The sequence below is a fragment of the Zootoca vivipara genome, chromosome 4 (assembly GCF_965207765.1).
Source record: "Zootoca vivipara chromosome 4, rZooViv2.hap1.1, whole genome shotgun sequence".
Taxonomy (NCBI): domain Eukaryota; kingdom Metazoa; phylum Chordata; class Lepidosauria; order Squamata; family Lacertidae; genus Zootoca; species Zootoca vivipara.
In genome coordinates this window covers 78,761,669-78,784,134 of record NC_142587.1, presented here as the reverse complement: position 1 = coordinate 78,784,134, position 22,466 = coordinate 78,761,669, and the positions used below count along the sequence as shown (strand labels likewise).

General features: G+C 44.8%; 1 protein-coding gene across 2 annotated transcripts; it reads right to left on the bottom strand.

Moving 5' to 3' along the window:
- Positions 1–7,093: 7,093 nt before the first annotated feature.
- SLC46A3 (solute carrier family 46 member 3) lies at positions 7,094–21,418 on the bottom strand. Of its 2 annotated transcripts, XM_088668248.1 has the most exons (7): positions 21,238–21,413; positions 17,713–17,920; positions 17,153–17,356; positions 12,950–13,814; positions 12,364–12,447; positions 11,920–12,076; positions 7,094–9,625 (listed from the first exon to the last, which is right to left on the bottom strand). In XM_088668248.1, exons 3-7 carry the CDS (start codon positions 17,333–17,335, stop codon positions 9,538–9,540), a joined length of 1,377 nt encoding a protein of 458 aa, XP_088524374.1. In that variant the 5' UTR covers positions 17,336–17,356; positions 17,713–17,920; positions 21,238–21,413; the 3' UTR covers positions 7,094–9,537. The 2 variants fall into 2 exon arrangements, with proteins under 2 accessions (XP_088524374.1, XP_088524376.1); XM_088668250.1 differs by lacking the exon at positions 17,713–17,920 and having other exon boundaries at positions 7,117–9,625; positions 21,238–21,418.
- Positions 21,419–22,466: the final 1,048 nt, after the last annotated feature.

The window sequence follows — 22,466 nt, the reverse complement described above, 5'->3', positions numbered from 1 at the left end:
ACACGTTTTGTGGGGTAGCCCGCAGGAAAGATAAAAAAATTGAAAAGCTGTAGGATTTCATGTTCTTGAATTGCTTATTCATGACATGGAAATTAGATCTAGTAAATTTCTCTGACTTCTTTGCCCCCAGCCCCCCCTCTTTTAAAAGAATATCTCACTGCAGTGAGGGAACTTCTCTTGGATAAAATATTTCATTGTACACTGGGAAGTAAGAATTTTTTTTTGCCTCATATTAGCTTCATCTCAGGAAAAGTATACTGGAACTTGGGTGCTATTTAATTATTTAATTATTTACACCCCGCCCATCTGGCTGGGTTTCCCCAGCCACTCTGGGCAGCTTCCAACAAAATATTGAAATATATTAAACATTAAAAGCTTCCCTAAACAGGGCTGCTTTTGCAACACCCTTGCATTATGTCCTGTGGGCTAGTGATTGACAAAGCAAGAACATTTTAAAATGACAGCAGGGCTGTTGAGTCCATGAAAATGCACCTCCCATGCAAACGGTGTATCATGTAAAGGGTACTGATTAAGATAACTCAAGAAATAACCTGGTGGAAACCACAAGGCTTTTAGAGGTCTTGCTTTGACAAAGTGCATATTTGCTTCTTACAATTCTCACATCCTAAAATGCAGCTCAAAGTCAAATTCTGAATTAGTCAGATGCTTCCAGTTGAAAATTTAGTTGCATTATTTTTTTTACAATATACATTTTTAGAGTTTGCAAATTGATCCAGTTTTGATAAATTAGCTCCTGTGTTTTCCTGCTCATACAAGCAGTTTGTTCTTGATGCCAAGGTAATTCATTGCTTTTTACCAGAGAATCTCAAAGAGAAGGTAAAATACAATCAATAAAAAATGTAATAAACTTGTACAGTCATACCTCTAGATACAAATGTTGCGGGTTGCGTACAACACGGGTTACGAATGCGCCGAACCCGGAAGTAACAGAACGAGTTACTTCCAGGTTCGGCAATTCGTGCATGCACAGACATGCCAAATGATGTCATGCGCAGAAGCGCTGAATTGTGCGACGGGCATGCGCAGATTCGGCGCTTCAGGTTGAGTACTGCTCTGGTTGCGTACGGGGCTCTGGAACGGATCCCATTCGCATCCAGAGGTACCACTGTAATACCAAGAGTGTTCATAGCAATCAACCAACAACGAAAATATCCTTCCACATGCAACTGAAAGTTACACAATAAAAGCAAAGACCAGAAAATCCAACCATGAAGGCCCAAATTCCTGAGTTTTGGCAGCATGGGCACCAGGCAAACCTCTGGTACCCAAAGTAAATGAAAAATTACCAATCCCAGAACTCTCTAGCTCCTCTTTCTTACTCACCAGTAGGTTCCTGGGAATGCTTTTCCGCCTCTTGCTCTGGTTGGAAGATTAAAGCCCTTCTGAGCTTCTAATCATGTTACCTAATTGTTACAGCTTTTGTGCAGTCGAGAGGTGGCATGCTTCTGAATACCAGTTGCTGAAAGCTACCAGAGAGGAGAGTACTGTTGTACTCAGATCCTGCTTATGCCTGGTTGGTCACTGTGATGTTGTGCTAGATAGGCCACCAGCCTGTTCCAGCAGGCTGTTTGTTACTATGTTATGGTTCAGATTCACGGGACTAAAAGATTTTAGTAAAAACAACCAGCTTACAAGTTCAGGTTCAGTTGTAATCTTTGTACACAGCACCTGCATGTGATAAGAACACACTGGTCTGTCATATTCTAATGTGATCTTTGACCATAAACAAGTTGCTCTTTCCTTGTCCATTTCAAAACCAGACAACTAAATGTCATTCTTACTTGACTTCTGAGATGTAAATTCTAAAAATGGATTTAGGTAAAGGTAAAGGGGCCCCTGACCATCAGGTCCAGTCGTGTCCGACTCTGGGGTTGCGGCGCTCATCTCGCTCTATAGGCCGAGGGAGCCGGCGTTTGTCCACAGACAGCTTCCGGGTCATGTGGCCAGCATGACAAAGCTGATTCTGGCGAACCAGAGCAGCACACGGAAACGCCGTTTACCTTCCCGCCTGAGCGGTCCCTATTTATCTACTTGCACTTTGATGTGCTTTCGAACAGCTAGGTGGGCAGGAGCTGGGACTGAGCAACGGGAGCTCACCCGGTTGCAGGGATTCGAACCGCCGACCTTCTGATCAGCAAGCCCTAGACTCTGTGGTTTAACCCACAGCGCCACCTGGGTCCCTAAAAATGGATTTACTGGCATATAAATTAATGTATAATGTAATCATTTCCCTCTTAACCTAAACTGACTCATTTTTTAGATAAACGTGTTCTAGCATAAGCAGCTTGAATTGCCATGTTTCTTTCTAGTGACTGGATTGCACGTGAAATAATTGTTTTAAGAAGCACCGATACAGATGTCATTCAAAAAGGGTTTTATTTATCTCAATATTTTCATTCAATATACATTATACACACAAATAAAAGTCGGTCAAGGAAAGAAGTGCAAATATTGTCATGATTATTGCAAAACACACACTCCCAAGGCAGCTCAGTCTTAGAGCCAGAATCAGTGCAAAGATTAACTTGAGCAACCACTGTATAAAAACTTCCAGTTCCATAAAGTTTTGAGTGTCTGCACACTACTGATACAGATTGGTTTAAGGCTGCATTCTCGTGCACCTATACCTCTGAGTAAGTCTCACTGAAGTCAATGTGCCTCACTTCTGAGTAGACAAATATGCATAGGATTGCTAAATCATTTGGTAACCTTAGGAAATCTTGGGGGCTAGTTTTATGAAGGACAATACAGATCTGAACATGCTCAGCATACTTTTAATTCCCAAGATTCTTTGCAATAAGCTACTACAATTACACTAGTCTAAAAGCAATTGCTTGCTCTTACGCTCTTCCTTTTATAAATCCCCCCATAAGCACACATTTTCTGATCCTTAGCCAAATGATCAGTTCCTTCTCTAGATGTATTGGCAGTAGCCTCCTGCCAACCTCGTGCTTTCCAGATGTTTCAAGCTACAACTCCCCATCAGCCTCAGCCAGCATGGCTAGTGGTCAGGGATGATGGAAGCTGGAATACAAAGCACCTGGGGGCACCAGGTTGGAGAAGGCCATTTTAAAGTTACTCAGATAAGATACTTTCTTGTTCACTCTGTGCGCTATCAGATCAAGATAACAGAACTTCTCATGAACTTTCACTTTTGAGTTCATGTGAAGCTAACTCCAGGCCCAAACTCCTTGGGTGGAGGGCTGCTTTTGCTAACAGCAGTACGACAACCTCTCACAAAAGGAGGAAAGTGAAAGTTCTCTGGTCAGTGAATAGCTATTGCCATTTCCCCCCAAGCAGCTATTAACTTTGACAAAGCAGCTTTGTCCTGAGTAATTAGTGCCAGAAGTTATTACAGAGCCTCTCTTAAGCCACAACAGTCAGCTTCAGTGCAATATCTCTCAAGCAAGCTTGCAGTCTTACTGCTGCTGGTTGGGAGAAAATGCAGTCCCTTCTTTTGTTCCATAGCTGTCTGTGGCAGCTTTCGCCAACCTGCTCTCCACATGTGCTGGAGCTGGGGATGAAGAGTTGTAGTCCAAAAACATCTACAGGACACCAAGTGGGCAAAGTAAAAGGGCAATCTAAAACCAGTCATTAAAGGTTACCCTAAAGCAAAGTGGTCCAACAACTCAGACCAAGTGGGCCACAAGAGCACTTCGTCAGAGAACCTGGGGGCCACACACTGAATTAAATTTCTGTATCGTCAATCAAAGTGGTGCCCATAAAATGAATTACTGCTAGATGAGACACCCCCACACACCCCCACACAAGTTCTCCACACAACTAGGAGGACACAAAAGCCAAGAGCAGCATTTTGCTTCACGCTGTGTGGGAGAAACAAAGCCTGGCCTTCTCCCTGATATCTCTCTGGCACATGTACTTGGAAAAGAGAAGTCAGCCACTTGGTTCATGCCAAGCTTTGGAAACACTCCGATGCAAGAGGAAGTAAGAGTCTCACTGCTTCTGAGCATCTCCATACAGTAGGAAGCGAGGCCACAGCTTGCCTCCCCTGGCACTTTGGTAGACAGGTCCGGTTAGTGGACATCGGAAATAATGGTCGACTACCAAAGCAGCTACATTTGGAGAGCTTTCTCCTAGCTGCCACCCCCCCCCCAAAAAAAAAGACTTCCAAACTCCTGTTTGTTATAGCTACTGTACAAATCCTACCCTCCATCCAACAAATGTACTATGGCGGCCCAGACTACCCACATACACAAATTAAGAAATACAGAGATGTGGAAGGGGGGGTGAGCTGGGTACATTGGACTGAGGAAAGAGTGCCCAGTCCATTGCTCATTTCCCACGCTTCCAAAGCCCCCAAAATGCTATTTACAGTGTAGTCCATTATGACCCCAAACAATCTGCAACCCTCACGATCAGGGTGGGGTGGGGTATAGCAGACATTACATAGGAGATAACATCAACCAGTCTCTGGACTTTTAAAAAATGGAACTTGCTAGGTAACGCTGCAGTCTGAGTAAAGCAAGAGGGTAGGAAAAGATGTTATTATTACTACTTGGATTTATAGCCAAGCTTCCAACCGAAAGGTTCCCCAAATTAATGAATGTTAGTTCATCAAAGTAAAACACAGCAATATCACGGACACAAACAACCCCTAAAGAACATAAAATATCATTTCAACAGCACACATTGTATAAACCAGCTGCATGGATGAGAACCCAGATATTTTTCCCTCGCAGGGAGATAAGCAACTGGGGGGGAAATAAATTCTGAGTGGACAAACTGCAGGAAAGTGAAGTGCTGCCCACCCCACCTCCTGCTGTTCTCTCACTCCTGACGGCAGTCAGGGTTCATTAAAAAACCCTTTCAGAGACTTATCACAATCTTCCCATGAACATCTAATTTGATCTATGGGGGAGAGAGGTGTGTGGATCACAGAGACTGAGAGGGAGCGTTAGAAGTCACTAAGGAACTCTCATAAAACCACCAGCATGAAAGCACCTCAGCACTTCATGATACGGCAAAGCAATATATGGCAAGTGGGGAAATAACATCCTAAATGTTAGCTATATGAAAAACTCGCCAGGTGTTAACAACATATTTTATGCTGGGCGGGGTGGGGGTGGGGAGGACAGACGCCATTGAATGGCATTCTCTATACATACTGTCATTATAGAGCATATAAACCCAAAAGGCAGAAGCTGTTTTATCATCTCAATCCCTAATATTAATTTGCTCTGTGGCCCTGAGACAAGTTCGATATTAAAAGGTTGCCCACCCAGAGGTGGAAAGTGAAGCTGGCAAAGAGTACCTGCCTCAGAGCAGCATCGAGAAGATTAATGACTTACATATTTGCCCAGCGCTCTGAAAGATGAAAAGTGCGATGCAAGTACAAAATTACACTTCACAGCACATTAACTGTAACTAATTAGATGCACAGCTCTGGTTCCATCACAGGAGCTCAAAAGAGTTGTAAAAAGAAATGAGGAAGATTCTCCAGACCAGAGGGGAGAAAAATGTTAAAGTGCTCAAGGAGAGACAAAATTTAAGATTCTTGATTTTGAAAACGTTATTGACAAGGCTTTCTTTCCAGTAAGAAGATGAGAAAGGTTTTTTTTGGGGGGGGGTTTAGGGCCATCTCCGCTTAGGGGAAAACCGCCCAACATTGGAATGTTGTCCAAAATGTGGGGAGGGGGGGAGCACTTCTCTCTCTCTCTCTCTCTCTCTCTCTCTCTCTCTCTCTCTCTCTCTCTCTCTCTCTCTCTCTCTCTCTCTCCCTTCTCTTCATTCAACCATCATTCATCTTCTCACTCACACAAATATTCCTTCACGTGCAAACACAGAAGTTCCCCCCTCTTGGCTTACGCACACACACACACACAGGGCCGTCTTAAGCGCCCCTGGAGCCACGGAGCAACGGATCACTCTGGCGCCCCCCCGCCCCGCCCCCTGCTGCGCGGTGCCGCGGCGGGCGGGCAGGCACAGCGCGGTTGGCGGACCGGCCAGCCAGCGGGCGGGCGCAGCTCATGGCGCCCTCCTGGCGGGCCAGCGCCATGGTGCCCTGCGCCACCGGGGGTCTACCTAGAGCCGGCCCTGCACACACACACACCACACAGGCTTCCACTTCCCCATTCACCCCCATCTAGCCAACCAGCCTGTTCTTCTCCTGCCTTTCCCTGTGTTGTAACTATTTCACTGGCTGAACCACCCCGGCCATCACTGGAGAATGCAATCAGCACTACCAGACGTTTGGAAAATGGCCAGCATTCCTACACCCACAACCAAACCACAGAGTGTGGGCCAAGAGTGGAGTTCCAAAACGCCACTCTATATCTGTGGCACACTGTGCCTGACCCACACACAAGCAAGAATGCCCGCCTGCTGTCCCATTTCCCCCCATCCCCCGTAATGGTGGCGGCGGCAGGTATGGCAGACTCTGGGGTTTCACTTAAGGAAGCGGAAGGGCATAGCTGCCAAGTCTCCCGTTTACCCCGAAAAATCCCCGTTTTTCCAGCTGTTCCTAGCTGAAAAAATTGATTTTTTTGTTTTTCCCTGGTTTATTCTGGCGCGGCAGCCATTTTGGAACTGGGCAGAGCAAGCTCAGAAGCAACTTTTGATGCTGCTCTGCCCAGTTCCAAAATGGCTGCAGTGCGACTTCTGGCATGGTGGCCATTTTGGAACTGGGCAAAGCAGCATCAAAAGTCACTTCTGAGCATGCTCCGCCCAGTTCCAAAATGGCGGCAGCGCTACTTCCGGCCTGCTATTTCCGGCCCGGTCCCTTATTTCTCTGACAGCAACTTGGCAGGTATGCAGAAGGGCCATGTGAGTGTGCTCAGGATGGCAAGTTTTAAATCCAGTTATTTTGAAAGAGTTTTAAGCACACCTAATCCTGTGTTGAACTGCAGCCCAAAACATTACGTAGCGTCTACCCTGCAGGCAGCTACATTTTCCACTGCAGGCTTCACAGGTTCAACATGCTTATCCTGAATAGCAAGGTCTTGCTCTTTGTTTTCATGTGAACCAACCCTATCAAATGAATCAATTGAAACACTACCTAATAATTTAACAAGTCAATCCTTAAACAAAATATACAATTACTTTAGGGTTTTTTTCTTTTCTTTTTCCTTTTTGTTTACAACATATCCTCTTTTATCCGCCGTAGAAAGTGCTGTTGGGGGGGGGGCAGCATACAGCAAACATTACTGATTAATCCTCCCTTTTGTATACTTAAATGCATTAGCAGGCCAGGCTAATGAGGGATTCAGTTCACATTTAAAGGCAAATTTTCCTAACTCCTGAAAATATATGAACCAAATACAGTCATCCTTTGAAATTCAGACTTCTTTGAATTTTGCAATGCAGTTCTCTAACCAAGCAATTCATACAAACTAGGTAAAGTGCGCATAAAAATGCATTATAATAGTGGATACTACTTGCAAAAATGACAACATTGCATACAAAAATGTGCATGTAGGAGAAATTTGTACTAAAATGCTGGTTTTTTTCTTCTGACCTTTTTTTAAAATGAAAGAATTTGCAAACTGATGTTGAAATTGAAAGACCCGCCCATTCTTAGGCCCAATAGAACAATTTAAGAAAAATAACGCAAGATAAATCACAGCGGCATTTTATACAATTGTATGCATCATAAAATAGGTTAACTTATGGAAGTTCATGGAATTGGCTGCCCCCTCCTCTCCTCTCCTCTGCCATCATGAAAGCCTCTCCAGAGGTTTGCTGGCCCTTCCTGTACAATGTGGGACAGGTTGCGTGGAGCTGTTGGGTGAAATCTTTCCTTCCATATAATTCTTTGATCCAAGCCCAATTCCAGTTGATTCTCCAGCTCTCCCAAAGGCCTTAGCATCCCATCCTACATGATTCGGGAGGGAGACAAAACCTTCCAGAGTGGCTTTTTTCAGGGGGAGGGATTCAGGTGGCTACAGAGGTGGAACAGGAGATGGAAGCCTTTTTTCCATTATGTTCCTTAAGTTAACTTACCTTAGATTCCAAGCCAAAGATTGCCAATCATTATTATAGACTGCATTCAAGGCACCTGCCTCTCCTCTGTGTAAAGAAGAATCAGGTTTGTTCAGAATTATTTTAAAAATAATTGGCTCAGTTTCTGTATTTTCTTAACCTTGTCTGGCCACAGGGCTTGCTTGCAGATGTGGTCACACAAAAATTGGGGAAGCTATGTAGGCCTCCACAGCTGCAATTGCTCAAACAGGGTTTGTTGACAGCACTTCACCCATCCTGTGATTCTTACTCCCTCTGCAACACAAACACGACCTTCCTGTTGCAAGAGTAGATAATTCTATTTACATATCAATATACAGTCGTACCTTGGTTTTCAAATGCCTTGATACTTGTACGTTTTGGCTCCCGAACGATCAAAACCCGAAAGTGAGTGTTCCAGTTTTTAAACTTTTTTTGGAAGCCGAACATCCGATGCGGCTTCCACTATTATTTCTGGTGCACCTGCGCAATCGGTTTCTAAATGTTTCGGAAGTCGAACGGACTTCCAGAATGCATTCTGTTTGAAAACCAAGGTGTGACTGTATAATAGTTCAATCCTGTAAGTAAGTCCTACTGAACCCAATTGGGCTTATTTCTGAATAGTCACACATAAGATTGCATTGCATGCAAATTAAGTGCATTATTTCCTTGCTGAGGGAGTGGCATCGCTACTGCCCATCTTTCCACTTCCTTGCAAGCAGGTATGCATCACAGACATGCTGGTGTACACAAGAAAGTCTGATTAATACAGGAGTCACAGAATTCCGAAACTCAAAGGCCGGGGCATTTCAAAATGACGAGAGAACGGAAATGTGTCCAAACATGGTGACACCTTGCCTCTTCCAGTAAGCAGGAGCGACAACCAACCCAACCTGAGATCAGGTGAGCAGCAGCACCACACTATCTGCTACTGATTGCACTGAAACATTAACAGCCATGCGCAGGTGCACCAAGACATCAAGGGCCTGATCCCAGTTCTGACATCACTCCTGTTTCAGCAATGGCCAACTGCCCATTGCCTTTGAAACAGCACGACCAAGGCAGTGCTTTGGGTGCTTCCAGACAATCTGTTTACTGAGCGTTCCTTCCTGATCTGTTTGCTACATTGGCTATTTAGTGAGCATTCACCCCGATTTGTTTGTGGAGAGGCTAGACGACGTTGTGTCCAGCGAGCCTATCCTTTCCAGTCCATTTCCCCGTCACTTTCCTTACTGCAAAAAGCCTGATGTTTTGAGAAAGCAGGTTTGTTGCGCAAGGCCTCCCAATCAACTGTCATTGCGAATTTGCCAGCTTGCGATTGAATCCCGCCCCAGAATAGCAACAGACTGAAAACACCATTCACGACTCTCTTCTCTGCTACCGCTTTGCGCAGCATCCTATGTACCATCAAGGACAGTAGCAAACCTGGGATGGTCAATTCTTGTAGAGATCTAACAACAGACACATCAGATCCTTCTTTAGCTGTGCCAATGGAGTCAACAGGTATGGCCATGATAGAAGAACAGGAGAGGAGGGCTAGCCATTAGACAAATTCTCTGTTCAGCTGTCAGCATTCTCCCCAAGGGAGTCTTCTTCATTTATAAGTAGTGCACAGTGATATTCATGCCAAGTGGCATACAGAAACCAGCTGTGAGGAAGAGATAAGACGTTTTAAAGAGGAGATACGGAACACACTGTACTAAGTCAACTGAAAATGTACAGAAATCATAAAGCTGTCATACACTGCAATGAAAAAGGTCCATGTGGCGTATTCAGTAAGGTTGTGACAATACCTCCCTGTATGCAACCTGAAATGGATAGTCTTCTTAACCTTTTGAAGGAAACACCTGTCATACAAGCTTTAGATTAGGACCAAAGGCAGGTGGAACATTCTAAGAGCAGTTAAGGCAATTTGAAAGCAACCTTGCCAGGGCGAAATAGCTTCTCCTTTATCCCAGGACATGTGTGGAAAAACAACACTTCTGCAAATTTTCAGCATGGTTCAGTTTGAATTGGGAAATAGCTGGCCAAGGAGAATTCCTATTGGTGAAAACCTATGACATTTACCTACGCACCTCCCCCTTGCCAATCTCTAGAACGTGAAACACAAAGGAAAGCAAAGGATGGACAGCTGAACCGGTATTTTACTAGTTAGTACAGTTGTACTGAACAAATCGGCTCCCAAACGATCGAAACCTGGAAGTATTCTGGTTTTCAAGTGTCAGGGCTTGTGTTTTCAAATGATTTTCAGAAGCCGAACATCTGGCGCGGTTTCCGATTGGCTGCAAGATGCTCCTGCAGCCAATGGGAAGCCGCACTTTGGTTTTCGAATGGTTCCAGGAGTCAAATGGACTCCCATAACACATTCTGTTCGAAAACCAAGGTACCACTGCAGTTCCATACTGCAGGGAGAAGGACGCAGTGTGACCACTATTTTAAATGTTATGTCTGTGTCCACCCTAACACTGTAGGTATGTGGCAAAGCCAAGGCACTGTTGGGAAATCGGCATAGCAGGAAATATATAGCCTGAGTTTTGCATTATTTTTCACTAATTTCCAGCAAATACTCTTGTCCTGACATATAGACTTTTATCTGCAATACACCCCTTCCTGACCATTTCTTTTACCGATCTACATTGCATTTGTACTCAGCCTATCTTCCAAGTAGCTCAGATGGGATTATTCCCTTTTAACACAAACACCCTGGAATGAAGTTTTGACCGAGAAAAGTCTTGTACTGAGGGGGGGAAAACATGGTGTTGGTTGGTCTCCTTTGTTCAAGTCAAAGTGTGGTATTCAACTACTGAGAGTAGACCTTTTGAAATGGACGAGTCTCACTTAGTCATGTTCATTTCAATGGGCCAACAGTTTAAAGGCTAGTCGAACACCACCTAAATACTTTACCAGTACTTTATAGTACTCAATACAGTGGTACCTTGGTTCTTGACTGGCTTAGTTGTCAAACAAATCAGCTCCCAAATGCCGCAAACCTGGAAGTAAGTATCCTGGTCTGTGAACGCTTTTCGTAAGCCGAACATCCGACATGGCTTCTGCTTGAGTGCAGGAAGCTCCTGCACCAATCAGAAGCCGCTCCTTGGTTTTCGAACGGGACTCCCGGAACAGATTAAGTTCGAGAGCCAAGGTACCACTGTGCTTAATTATTTAATTAATATTTCACTAGAAGAATTTCATTCAGAAAAAAAAAATACTGTTACCAGGTCTCAGTACTTGATAATATATGAAGTAGTGATGCTGGAGATTTTTATTAAGGATGCACTGGCGGAGGAGTGGTAGCTCTATAGAGGAGCACTTGTTTCATATGCAGCTCTCGGGGTCATGTTGGGCCAGTCGCTGTCTCTAACTCTAAACCTACCTGTCAGGGGACCTCCGTACAGGGAGCCTCTGCCTCTCCTGCTGACCAGCACATCGCCCAGTGAGCAGCAGCAGGTCAGGGGAGGGGGAGGAGGAAGTCATGGGGATGGAGGAGAGAGGGCTCAGAGATGCTGCAGAGCCCTGGCACTGCCCCGGCCAACGAACTGAGGAAACGGGGCAGCCACTTCCGTTGCCCCAGTTAAGGCGTGGTACTAAACGTAAGGAGGGGAGGTGGCATTTCGGGGTGCCCAAGCTCTTACGCTGGTCAGGTAACAGGGAACGTCCACTCCCGGATTCTGCGAGTGACTAGAAGGTCATGTTCCTTGGCATCTCTGCACTGTAAATACTATGCACAATAAACCTGTTAAAGACAGGGTGGACTTTGGCGTCTTTACTCAAAGAGTAGCCACGCACAAGCCCGGACACTACCTCACAGGGTTACTGAAAGGGGGAGGGGGGGGGAACCACGTAGACCACCTGGAGCTCCTTGGAGGGAAAGGTGGGCTATAAATGCAATGTAATAATTAGCATTGCTTTTGGCATTAACCAGAGGAGTAATATGTATACGACCTCAGCGTGCTCAGTGGAATTATGCAAAGGCCGGCTGAGAAGAGGAAGGAGAAGCCTGGAAACCAGCCCACAGTCACAGCATAAAGACTATTGAACGTGACAAGTCCAAGAGTCCCCATCACGACCTCTAAGCAGGCGATGCAAGCAAATATAGCTCCTGTCAAAACGAGAAAACACAAAAAAATTAAAATAAGACACTTGTGCTTTTCTCCATTTATTTGAAACATTTCTCATCCGCCTATTCTCAGAAGGTTCCAGGGTGGCATTCAAGAGTGTTACTTAAGCTACTTATTAATAGGGTTAAGCTTTTTTCTTTTTTTAAGCCCCAAATAATAAATAGCAATGTAAAATAAAACTGACAAATCCACCCAACACCTCCTAACTCCTTTTGTAATTTATGACATGACAACCGCCGCGACCTGTCCTTTCGCAACTTCAACTCACCTTGTTCATTAGGAAGAACTAATTTGGACAACATGGACCGAAGGACCGGAATGGGCATTGCAAGTAGTAGGGAAGGCACTCTCACTGCAAAACACACAAGCCAGCAATATTATGAATGGGAGACTGAAATAGATGAAGCTGTACTGTAAATTACAACAAAGCAAAAGGAAACAGCCAAGGTATTTTGATAGTCATATAGGGTTGTCTCCAACTAAGTCATACTCAGAGAAGATCCACTAAAATACAGTAGATGCATTTAAATTACTCAAGTCTATTTCAGTGGGCTTTCAATGGTTTGGTAAGGATTAATGTGAACCTAACCTGAAACAATATGCAAACCGAAATGCAAATGAATTTCAAAATCCATACTTTTCTGAATTTTGTGGTGCAGTTCTCGAACCAAGGAATGTGTATAAAAATGCATACATCTGGGGGAAGTGTGCATAAAATTGCATATATTCTTGAAAATAATGTAGCCCAGAAATTACTCCTCACGGTTGTGAGCACCACCTGTTTTCAAAACGTCTACATAACCAGCGTTCTTACCAGAAGTCCTGAATTTTCACCGGTCTGGTACTGAACTCACCTAAAAGCATCAGCAACGTAGTGTTGGCAAAAGCAGCCATGACGGCTCCTCCTATGTAAGAGAAGATCCCGAGGTAAACAAGGTAAAAGTCCTTTAAGTACTTGACAAGGACAAGGATTCCTAGAAAGCCAATCAGAGATGCAACAGTAGATGCAGCTGAGCCGTATCCTATGTAGATGGCATTCCAGCAGAGCGGAGCGTTCAGTTCATAGATTGTGTAAAGAGAAAGCGCGCCGATCATTATGAACAAGTAAGTCATGAATGTACAAAGCAACAATGCAATCAGAGTCCGTTTCCTACAGGGAGATTTCTGAAATAAGTCATAAACTCCAGAAAAGGTTTCCTTGAGCTTTTCTTTCAGAGACTTTGGCTCATCATCAGATACCCGGACAGTGTCATCCAAGAAACACGTAACATACAAAATGTTGACCACATGAAGCAGTGACATCACCACGTATGTCCAGGTAAAGTCCAAAGCTTTTAAAATGTAGCCTGAAGACAGTCCTCCCAATCCAGAGGCCACTCCAAGGATGAAGTCGATCACCGCTATTCGGATGGTATTCTGCTTCTCATTCTCACAAAGGTCAGCTATGAAGGAAAAGGCACCGCCGAGGAAGGTTGCTAGGCTTCCAAACACCCCAGTAACGAAGGCCGAAATGAAAAGGAGAGAGAGGGGCAGCGAGAAATAGGATATAGCACAGAGGAAGATGGTGCTCACAAGACTCCCCACCATAGGAAGAACCAGCGATACTTTGCGCCCCCAGCGTTCTCCATTTGCTACGACAATAAAGGCTACCAAAATGCTGAGGGCACCCGCACACAGCTCTGTTTTCAAGATAAAAATAGAGACTTTTTCTTGGACTTCCTGAAAGAGGAAAATAAACAGATTTAATATAAAGTAGCAGGGAGCGGGTTGTCAATCCGTGAATGCAAACCTGTGTAATAACGGATTGTTAATGGCTTGCGATAACATGCAGGCAAGCGTGGAACCAGTGTGTTGTGGAGTGCCCTCCCTGCTGAAATACCAAGGTGCCATCAGTACTGGCATTCCACTGGCTCTTGAAGACACACCTGTTCAGGTGGGCATGCTCCTGAACTTCAACTTGATCCTACTGGTTTTTTTCCCAGTTGTTTCCATTGTCGTGCTTTCTAACTTTTTTCGTCTTCCAAAAATGACCCCATAATTTTTGGATTTTATTGATATTGATGCTGCATTTTATGTGGTATTCTATGCTGTTTTTAAGTTCCATTTTAATCAATGTTTAATTTTTGCTGTTATCCGCCCTGAGCCCGGTTTTTAAACTGGGAAGGGCGGGATATAAAGTTATATTTATTATAACTGGCTTGTGGCATATTTTAATTAATTATGTTTTAATGCTACAGTGGAATTGTTAGTGTATTTTAATTATGCATGGATTATATAATTGGTTTTATAGTTGCAAACCACTTAGAAGGCATTTTGTTTTGTGAGCAGTACATAAATTATTATTATTTAAAACATCATCATCTTTCCCTCTTTCACACCTCAACATGCATGCATGTAGGAGACAGTGTGAAGAGGGAAGGCCAAATTTTGATCAGCCAGCGCAACCACAGAGACAAAAGAGCCTTTTTAGGTCACATTCACACCATACATTTCAAACACAAGGTTTTCCTGGAAGAATCATGGGAACTGTAGTTCACCCTCAGAGCTACAATTCCCAGCGCTCTTAACAAGCTACAGTTCCCAGGATTATTTGGAGAAAGGTGTGTGCTTTAAATGGTGTGGATATGATTTTAACACATTTACAGCGGCATAAGCTTTTGTGGACTAGATTCTACATCACCCAGTGCGTGAAATGCCAGTTGAAGCCATACCTGTATATCTATTTACAGACGGGAGAATTATAAATCACCATGTTGAAATGCCACAAAATGCAAGGGGCCCATTACATTTCTGTGCAAAGCTCAAATGTATCAAGCCCACAGAGAAAGCACTGGCAAGCAAAGTAAGCACGGAGGTTATCTCACACACACTTGAACTTTGAGTAGAAATGTCGCAGACTATGCATGCCTCTTGCATTTAGTGACCTTTTGGCCCTTCTGTAAACGATTCTCTCTCCTTGAGAGTGGCAGAATAACACTTGCCGACTGAAGACACACTTGGTGTGTCTGTTCTGAGAGACAGGGTAGGACCTTGGGGCAGATGTCCAGGCCCCCCTCACTCAGCAGACTCAACGGGGGCCCCCCGCCCGAAACCGCAGGACTGTTGTTTCCTGCGATTGTGTTGTTGTTTTTCTGTTTGAAGACTTTCTTAACACAAAAGGACCTTTAACTTCCTCTGGGCAAGATGATAACATGGCAATGATCTGTCTAGATGGGGTAGCAGAGAGGAGAGACAGAAGGCCCAACACTAAGCAAATGTTGCAAGAATCCCAGCTGGTACAAGATGACCCTGGCCTGGTGCTTGGTGTTGTGTGCAATCCAGAGGGAAAAACAAATGAGCCTTGAATGCACTTATTTAAAGAAGTCCATAGGACTTTGCCACGTCAGCTTGGGTTGCACACAGCCATGTTTTCACATGAGGTATCTGCTGATCACTCCAGATAATGAGGGAGAGTCACCAAAACATATGCTGCATATAAATTAAACACAACACTCCACTACTTAAGTCAGGCACACAAGAAAGTAAATGAGAAGCGCCTGGATTAAAAGCAGCTGAGTTTCAGCAAAGCCAATGAAGCATTGCACTGTGACGCTAGCTGAAGATTTGGCCCACATGTCTTAAATCTGAAGATACGTTTCACTCTAGGGCACAGTTTGTGAAGCAAGTAAATAGAACTTGCAACAGAAATTTAAACAGGGAGGAGTCCTCAACTTATATTAAAGATTAAATTAAGGGATAGAGCATTGTGAGGCAAAACAAGATGCAAGGAAGGGAGCGCTGCTAGCAAACCCTATTATTAATGAAAGCATTTTCCACAATCTGCAGCCAGTCTAGCAAGCAGCATACCTGCATTGCACATTAAACAGTGTACAGTGGTACCTTAGTTGTCAAACAAATTGGCTCTCGAACGCCGCAAACCCAGAAATGAGTGTTCCGGTTTGCGAACGTTTTTTGGAAGCCAAACATCCGATGCAGCTCCTGATTGAGTGCAGGAAGCTCCTGCAGCCAACGGGAAGCTGTGCCCTGGTTTTCGAATGGACTCACAGAACGGATTAAGTTTGAGAACCAAGGCACCACTGTATCAGTGTAAGATCCCCCACTTTAGCTATAAAGATATTTGTTCAAGCAGGCCAGCCGCAGTCTGGTCTAATGAATTCTGAGCTTCTTTGTAATTAAACATGAATCCAATTCTAACACAGTACAAAAGATATTTGAATGCAAATGCTAGGAAGCCTTCTTAAAAATACCGCTTTAAAATCCTTGATCCTGAACCATCCCTAAAATGAGTGATCAACACTGACCATATTCAAGTTCCTAAGGCAATCAGTGACTGGAGATACACAACTTCTCTGTTTTAAAACTTCAGCCCACCTTCGATGGGGTAGCCCTCCTCCTGAAAAAATCAGGTTGCAATCTGGCAGTACTCCTGGATGAAGATGTCCAAAGAGTACTGTGGCCAGGGGTGCTTTTGTCCAGCTTAGGCTGGTGCACCATCAGCAGCCATTCTTGAAAAGCTCTGACAAAAGTGTCACATCCAGGTTGGATTATTGCCATGTGCTCTCAATGGGACTACATTTGAAGAGTCCACACAAAGTTCAGTTGGCGAGCCTACTGGAACGCCCTCTTAAAGCTGCCAGAGCCCCGTCCTCTTTTGCAGCTGGTCCTTCCAGCTGTGATTATTCCAGCAGCTGACAATTCATTGACTGTGTCATTTAACTCAAAAGAGGGTCTTGTGTATCCTTGGCTCAAGTGATGTTTTCTTTGCAACGCTCTCTCCTAGTGGACACAACCCAAGCATATGCATTTTAAATTTTCCATTAAAGCCTGTGGAACTAAAGAGCATACAATTAAATCTCTCGCAGCGATATATAGAGACTAGCAGTCCAATCCTACAAATGTTTTCTTACGAGTTTACCCAGTGTACACCGAACCCATTGAGTTCGGTGGAGATTACTCCCAAGAAAACAAGAGTAGGAGCTTTCTGGATAGAAATCAGTAGACTTGTGCTGCCCATTTAACTATGCCTGGTATGCACCCAAGGAGAACTTTGAGCTTACCTTTTGCTTCAAGAAAGTTGGGTCGCTTTGGTTCACATGGCAATGAGAAGCATTGTCATTATCGAAGGTGGAATTGGTGATATCCTCCCAGAGCCTCCGATACACATATTGCTGCGTCAATGGCATGGAATATAAAAACATGAACAAGGCAACCACAGGTTCCACTACCATAAATTTCTTCATGCTTGAATCAGAGTTTTAATTCTGTTTCAGGAAGAAAGGAACGCATTAGTCTTCTTGGAAGGACCAACACCTGCACACCTGCAGTCCCACAACAGGTGATGAGTCAAGCAAGAAAAAAAACACTGCAACCCTGATGGTTTGGGGCGCTGTTACCAGAAGGGGTGGATCCTCTGGAATTCCTTGTTAAATTATGCAAGAGCCACTTAACCTGCTCTGACTCACATTTGCTCTAACCTACACTGCTAAGATGGGGTTTTCAAATGAGTTTAGCACAAGGGAGTTCTATTTTTTTAATAACTTCTGGGTTTGGGGTATATGGGTGGCAGACACATCATGCTCCTTCTGAGGAAGTTCCCCACCCTGCACTCAGCTCTCACCTGCGGCTTCCAGAAGTTGTCAGCATGCAATAGGGGGTTGCTCCTCAGGAAATGGCTTCGACTGGCTGGCTAATCCAGATGAGGGCAGTTGATGGCTTTCAAACCCACAGTGAGTTATGGACTTCCACTGTATGCGAAGACAGGCTCCAGCAGATTGAGCAGACAAGAGTAATAGTGGGTCCAACAGTCAAGAAGGTTTCTGCTCATGCTGTAGGGGGAAGTGAAGGGGCAGATGGGGCTCATCAACCTGGGAAGGTACCCTAGCTAGGATAAGGAAACTCTGGCCCTAAACTTCCACTGCCTTGTGCGGTATCTTTGGGAAAAGAAAAGGAGTCCCTAAGATGGTTGGATGGCCTTGTACGCCTCCTTCTTGCAACTCCTGCAGCCAACCTGGGGCCAAACTACTTTCCTTTGGGCCACACCAGCGAGGCTGATTGTTGTCTGGGTAGCCCAGTCTTGTTGTCTGGGTAGCCCAGGACCTCCATACACACTGCCCAGGCTTGTGCCCCATGGAGGTCACTTGGGTGCAGCTAATGCAACAGTTTGACTTCACCCCTGGAGGTGCACTCCATTGTCTCTCAAGACAGACAGATGCCAACAACCTACTGGGTTATTTTATCCATTTTCCTGCTTTGCAATTTTGGTTTCTGTTTTTCTGTCTTGAACAACATAATTAGACAATGAAAGCAGTGCTTTTTTTTCTGGCAGTACACAATGGTACACAGTACCGCATGGGTAGGTAAACTAAGGCCCAGGGGCCGGATTCAGCCCAATCGCCTTCTAAATCCGCCTGTGGACGGTCCGGGAATCAGCATGTTTTTACATGAGTAGAATGTGTCCTTTTATTTAAAATGCATCTCCGGGTAATTTGTGGGGCATGCCTGGTGTTTTTGCATTAGTAGAATGTGAGCCCGTGTCCCAGCAGAATCATGAATGGTATGACCCTGTGGCGAAAATAGGCATGCACAGTCAGGTACTAAGAGTACAGAACAAGGTATAGAGTTGCAGCAAGTCCTTTAATTACCACATCATGTAATAACTACATACCAATATTTTAATGAAGTTCCAGTAAAACATGCAACTCTCTCCAGTAGCACCTTACGAGACCAACTAAGTTTGTCATTGGTATGAGCTTTCGTGTACATGCACACTTCTTCAGATACTTTCATGCGCATGCACACGAAAGCTCATACCAATGACAAACTTAGTTGGTCTCTAAGGTGCTACTGGAAGGAATTTTTTTATTTTGTTTCGACTACGCCAAACCAACACGGCTACCTACCTGTAACACGCAACTCTGTTTTACATGTATTTGTTTTTCCTGACTCCCAAGGAAGTTTTGTGTCCAGGGCAACTGCCCAGAGTATCAGCACCTTTACCCCCCTAGAAATAAAGCACTTTAATAGCAACTGAAGTACTGGTTGAGTGACCTGGTTAAAAGACAGGGCAGGGCACCTGAATCTTTAAAAGTTGTGTTTCAGCATGTGTGCCTTTTATGAAAAATTATGGCCTTTTCCAGATGGCCTGTTTATTCAGCATTCATTAAAAGACAATGAATTATAAGACAGTGGAGAACTCATACAGCTACTGTCACCCCAGGGAAAGTTACCCTGTCTGGTCTTTAACTGTAATAAAGATTGATTGAGATTTTTTTTGTTATCTATCACAGCTTCCCAGTTCCTCGTTCATATTTATAGCAGCAGTTACTAGTGTGTACGTGTGTGCACACACATTCTACTCTTGAGAGGGTCTTTCAGAAAAATAAAGTGTTGGGCCAAACACAATGCCAGCACTTCTCATATAAGGCAGCTGTCCAGCAGCAAATGTGTATGTTTTTTCCTCCCAGGATTGGCCTGAGAGACACCACAATTTAACGTGGATTGTACAATGACAAAACGTTGGGATACATGCCAATGATGCATTTTCCAAAAAGTTTATTCCAAGGCAGGAATTATGCTAATACCAAGTTTATACTCCATTGGAAAAAGCACAGGTTCTTACAGTCTAAGGCCCAGAACTGCTGAACAGTACTGTACTGGTCCACTCAAAGACATGTTACTATTTCTGCCTCAAGTGTCTTAGAGTCACCCCATCAGCTAGAAAGGGGAGCTTTTAAGCCACAGTATGCTCCAAAGTTAAGCATTTAGGAACACTGAAAACACTAGGTGCGTCCGTTTCAAAAGAATGGTGTGCAACTTTTGTTATGTAAATTGGAACTTCTAGGGAAACACAAGTCACTCTGAAAGATATTGGACCACTCCAAATCATTTGCCCATGAACGTGCACAAACTATGGTAGATCTAGCTAAAAGGCAACGCCTGAAGATCTGCATTGATTGTTGCAATATGTCCATTAATTATTATTATTATTTAGGAATACAATAATAATAATTTGTTGTTGTTGTTGTTCAGTCATTTAGTTGTGTCCGACTCTTCGTGACCCCATGGACCAGAGCACACCAGGCACTCCTGTCTTGCACTGCCTCCCGCAGTTTGGTCAAACTCATGTTTGTAGCTTCGAGAACACTGTCCAACCATCTCGTCCTCTGTCGTCCCCTTCTCCTAGTGCCCTCAATCTTATCCTAGTGCTCTCAATAATAATTAGGAATACAATAATAACTATAAGATTGATGTGTAATCTTAGAATGCTGTACAACCTTAGAAGGGGCGTGGGCCGCGTGGCTGTGACAATCATGAAGATTGCCACTGCAACTCCTTTGTAGAAAACAAACCTGGGAATATACATTAGGGGAAAAAAAGAATGACTACCACTGTTTTAAATAAACAAAAGCTTGGTCAGCTTCATTCGAACTTCATCCAGGAAAACAAGGAAGGTGAAGTAAAGCTCAGCTGGTTCTTATGGCCCTGCATCTCTCTCACATGACACTGCAAACAAAACGAAACCCAACAAAAATCGCACGCGTCAGTTATTTAGCCTTTGCGCAACTGTCTGCTTGGCGGCTCGAAAAACCTCAAATGCCTGTCTTTTTGAGCCACAGGTCATCAAACTGCAGAGCGGCACCCGTTCACCTGCAGCAACCTTGCAAGTCACCCCCTGCGCATCAGATTGTCAGAAACTTGTGCCTATTTGTTTTCCCCTCCCCCTCCAGTCAGTTGTAAGTGGGGTGGAGGGGGAATTTTATTTTATCCCCCCCCCCAAGCATCTTGTCGCCTTCAGCCTAGTTTATATTGCAAAGTGGCTCGGCCTCGGCTGTCATGCAAACGAACGAACAGCCGTGCGCTCTGTGCAAGCAAGAAGATGCTCAAGTATTTGCAGTGCTTTTTTCCGGGGGGACGCAGGGGTGCACACACCCCTAACAATTTTTTTAATGAAAAAAGCACTGCGGTATTTGAAAGCAGCTCCCCGAATTTATCCCCGTGACCCGGAGCTTTTGTGCACGCGTTTGCCCCTCCGCTCCCGATATCGCGCGCGCAGGCAGCACCGGGGGATGACGGTGGTGCACGCGCACGCTCGAGCGCAAGCGCAAACTGCGCTCCAGCGCCGCCCTACTCGCCATTCGCTTACCTCCGGCCGCACGCAGCCCCACCTGTCCCGCTTCCCCAACTCCTACTACGCCTCCATGGCCTGTTGCAGACGAAGGAGCGCCGCCTCTCCATTAGGGAGACAAGCGCTACCTGCCCTCGGCTCCCCGCGCGCTCCTCGCCCGGCTCATGCGAACGAGGCCCTGTTTATTGGCTCCCAATATGAGACAGAAGCCCTCACGAGGCGATTGGCCTGCCGACGCGTCACTCGAATCCGCAGGAGCCCGCCTCTCCGGCGGAGCGCCCGGGTCTTGTTGTTCCGCGCATGCCCGGTGTGTGGAGGCGGCCGCGCGGCTTTGGCAAAGTCTGGGCTTGGCTGGCTTGGGGCGGTGAGAGTCCAAAGGCTGCGCGAGGACGACCGGGAGATGTTAGGGCATGGACGCTCCTAGCGTTACGGTATGCAATAGGCCAGGGGTCAGCAACCTTTTTCACCGTGGGCCGGTCCACCGTCTCTCAGACCATGTGGTGGGCCGGATTATATTTTGAAAAAAATATGTGAACGAATTCCTATGCCTCACAAATAACCCAGATGTGCATTTTAAATAAAAGGAAACATTCTACTCATGTAAAAACACGCTGATTCCCGGACCGTCCGCGGGGCGGATGGAGAAGGTGATTGGGCCGCATCCGGCCCACGGGCTTTAGGTTGCATACCCCTGCAATAGGCCGCCTCAGTCCCACCTCCTTTCCACAGTCGCTAAGTGTCCTACCCGTTGCGCCATTCAGAAGGAGAAGGAATAGATAGTTGCCCCGAAGTAACCTCATACAATATAAGAAGATGACAGTGAACCGTCACAAGGCAGTTCGCAATCATACAGTAAAAACAGCTAAAATAGTGATCTCTGATTATTATTATTATTATTAAATTTGTGTACTTCATTTGTAGATCACAGGGCAGTTCACAAGATAAAAACACAAAATACAAACTAAAAAGAAAACACAAACCAATAACTCCTCCTCCTTGTAACCTGGTGTTAAGCTGGATAGCTCACCTTATATGTTGGTACCAAAAACTTGAACTCTGCCCTCTAGCAGATTGACAGCCAGTATAGATCTCACAGACAATATTATTATTTTGGAATGCCCTCCCATCATATGTCAAACAGAAAAACAACTACGGTACCAGTATTTGCCTTTTACAAGACATCTGAAGGTAGTTTTAAATGGTTGATGTTTTACTGTGTTTTTAATACTCTGTTAGAAGCCATCTAG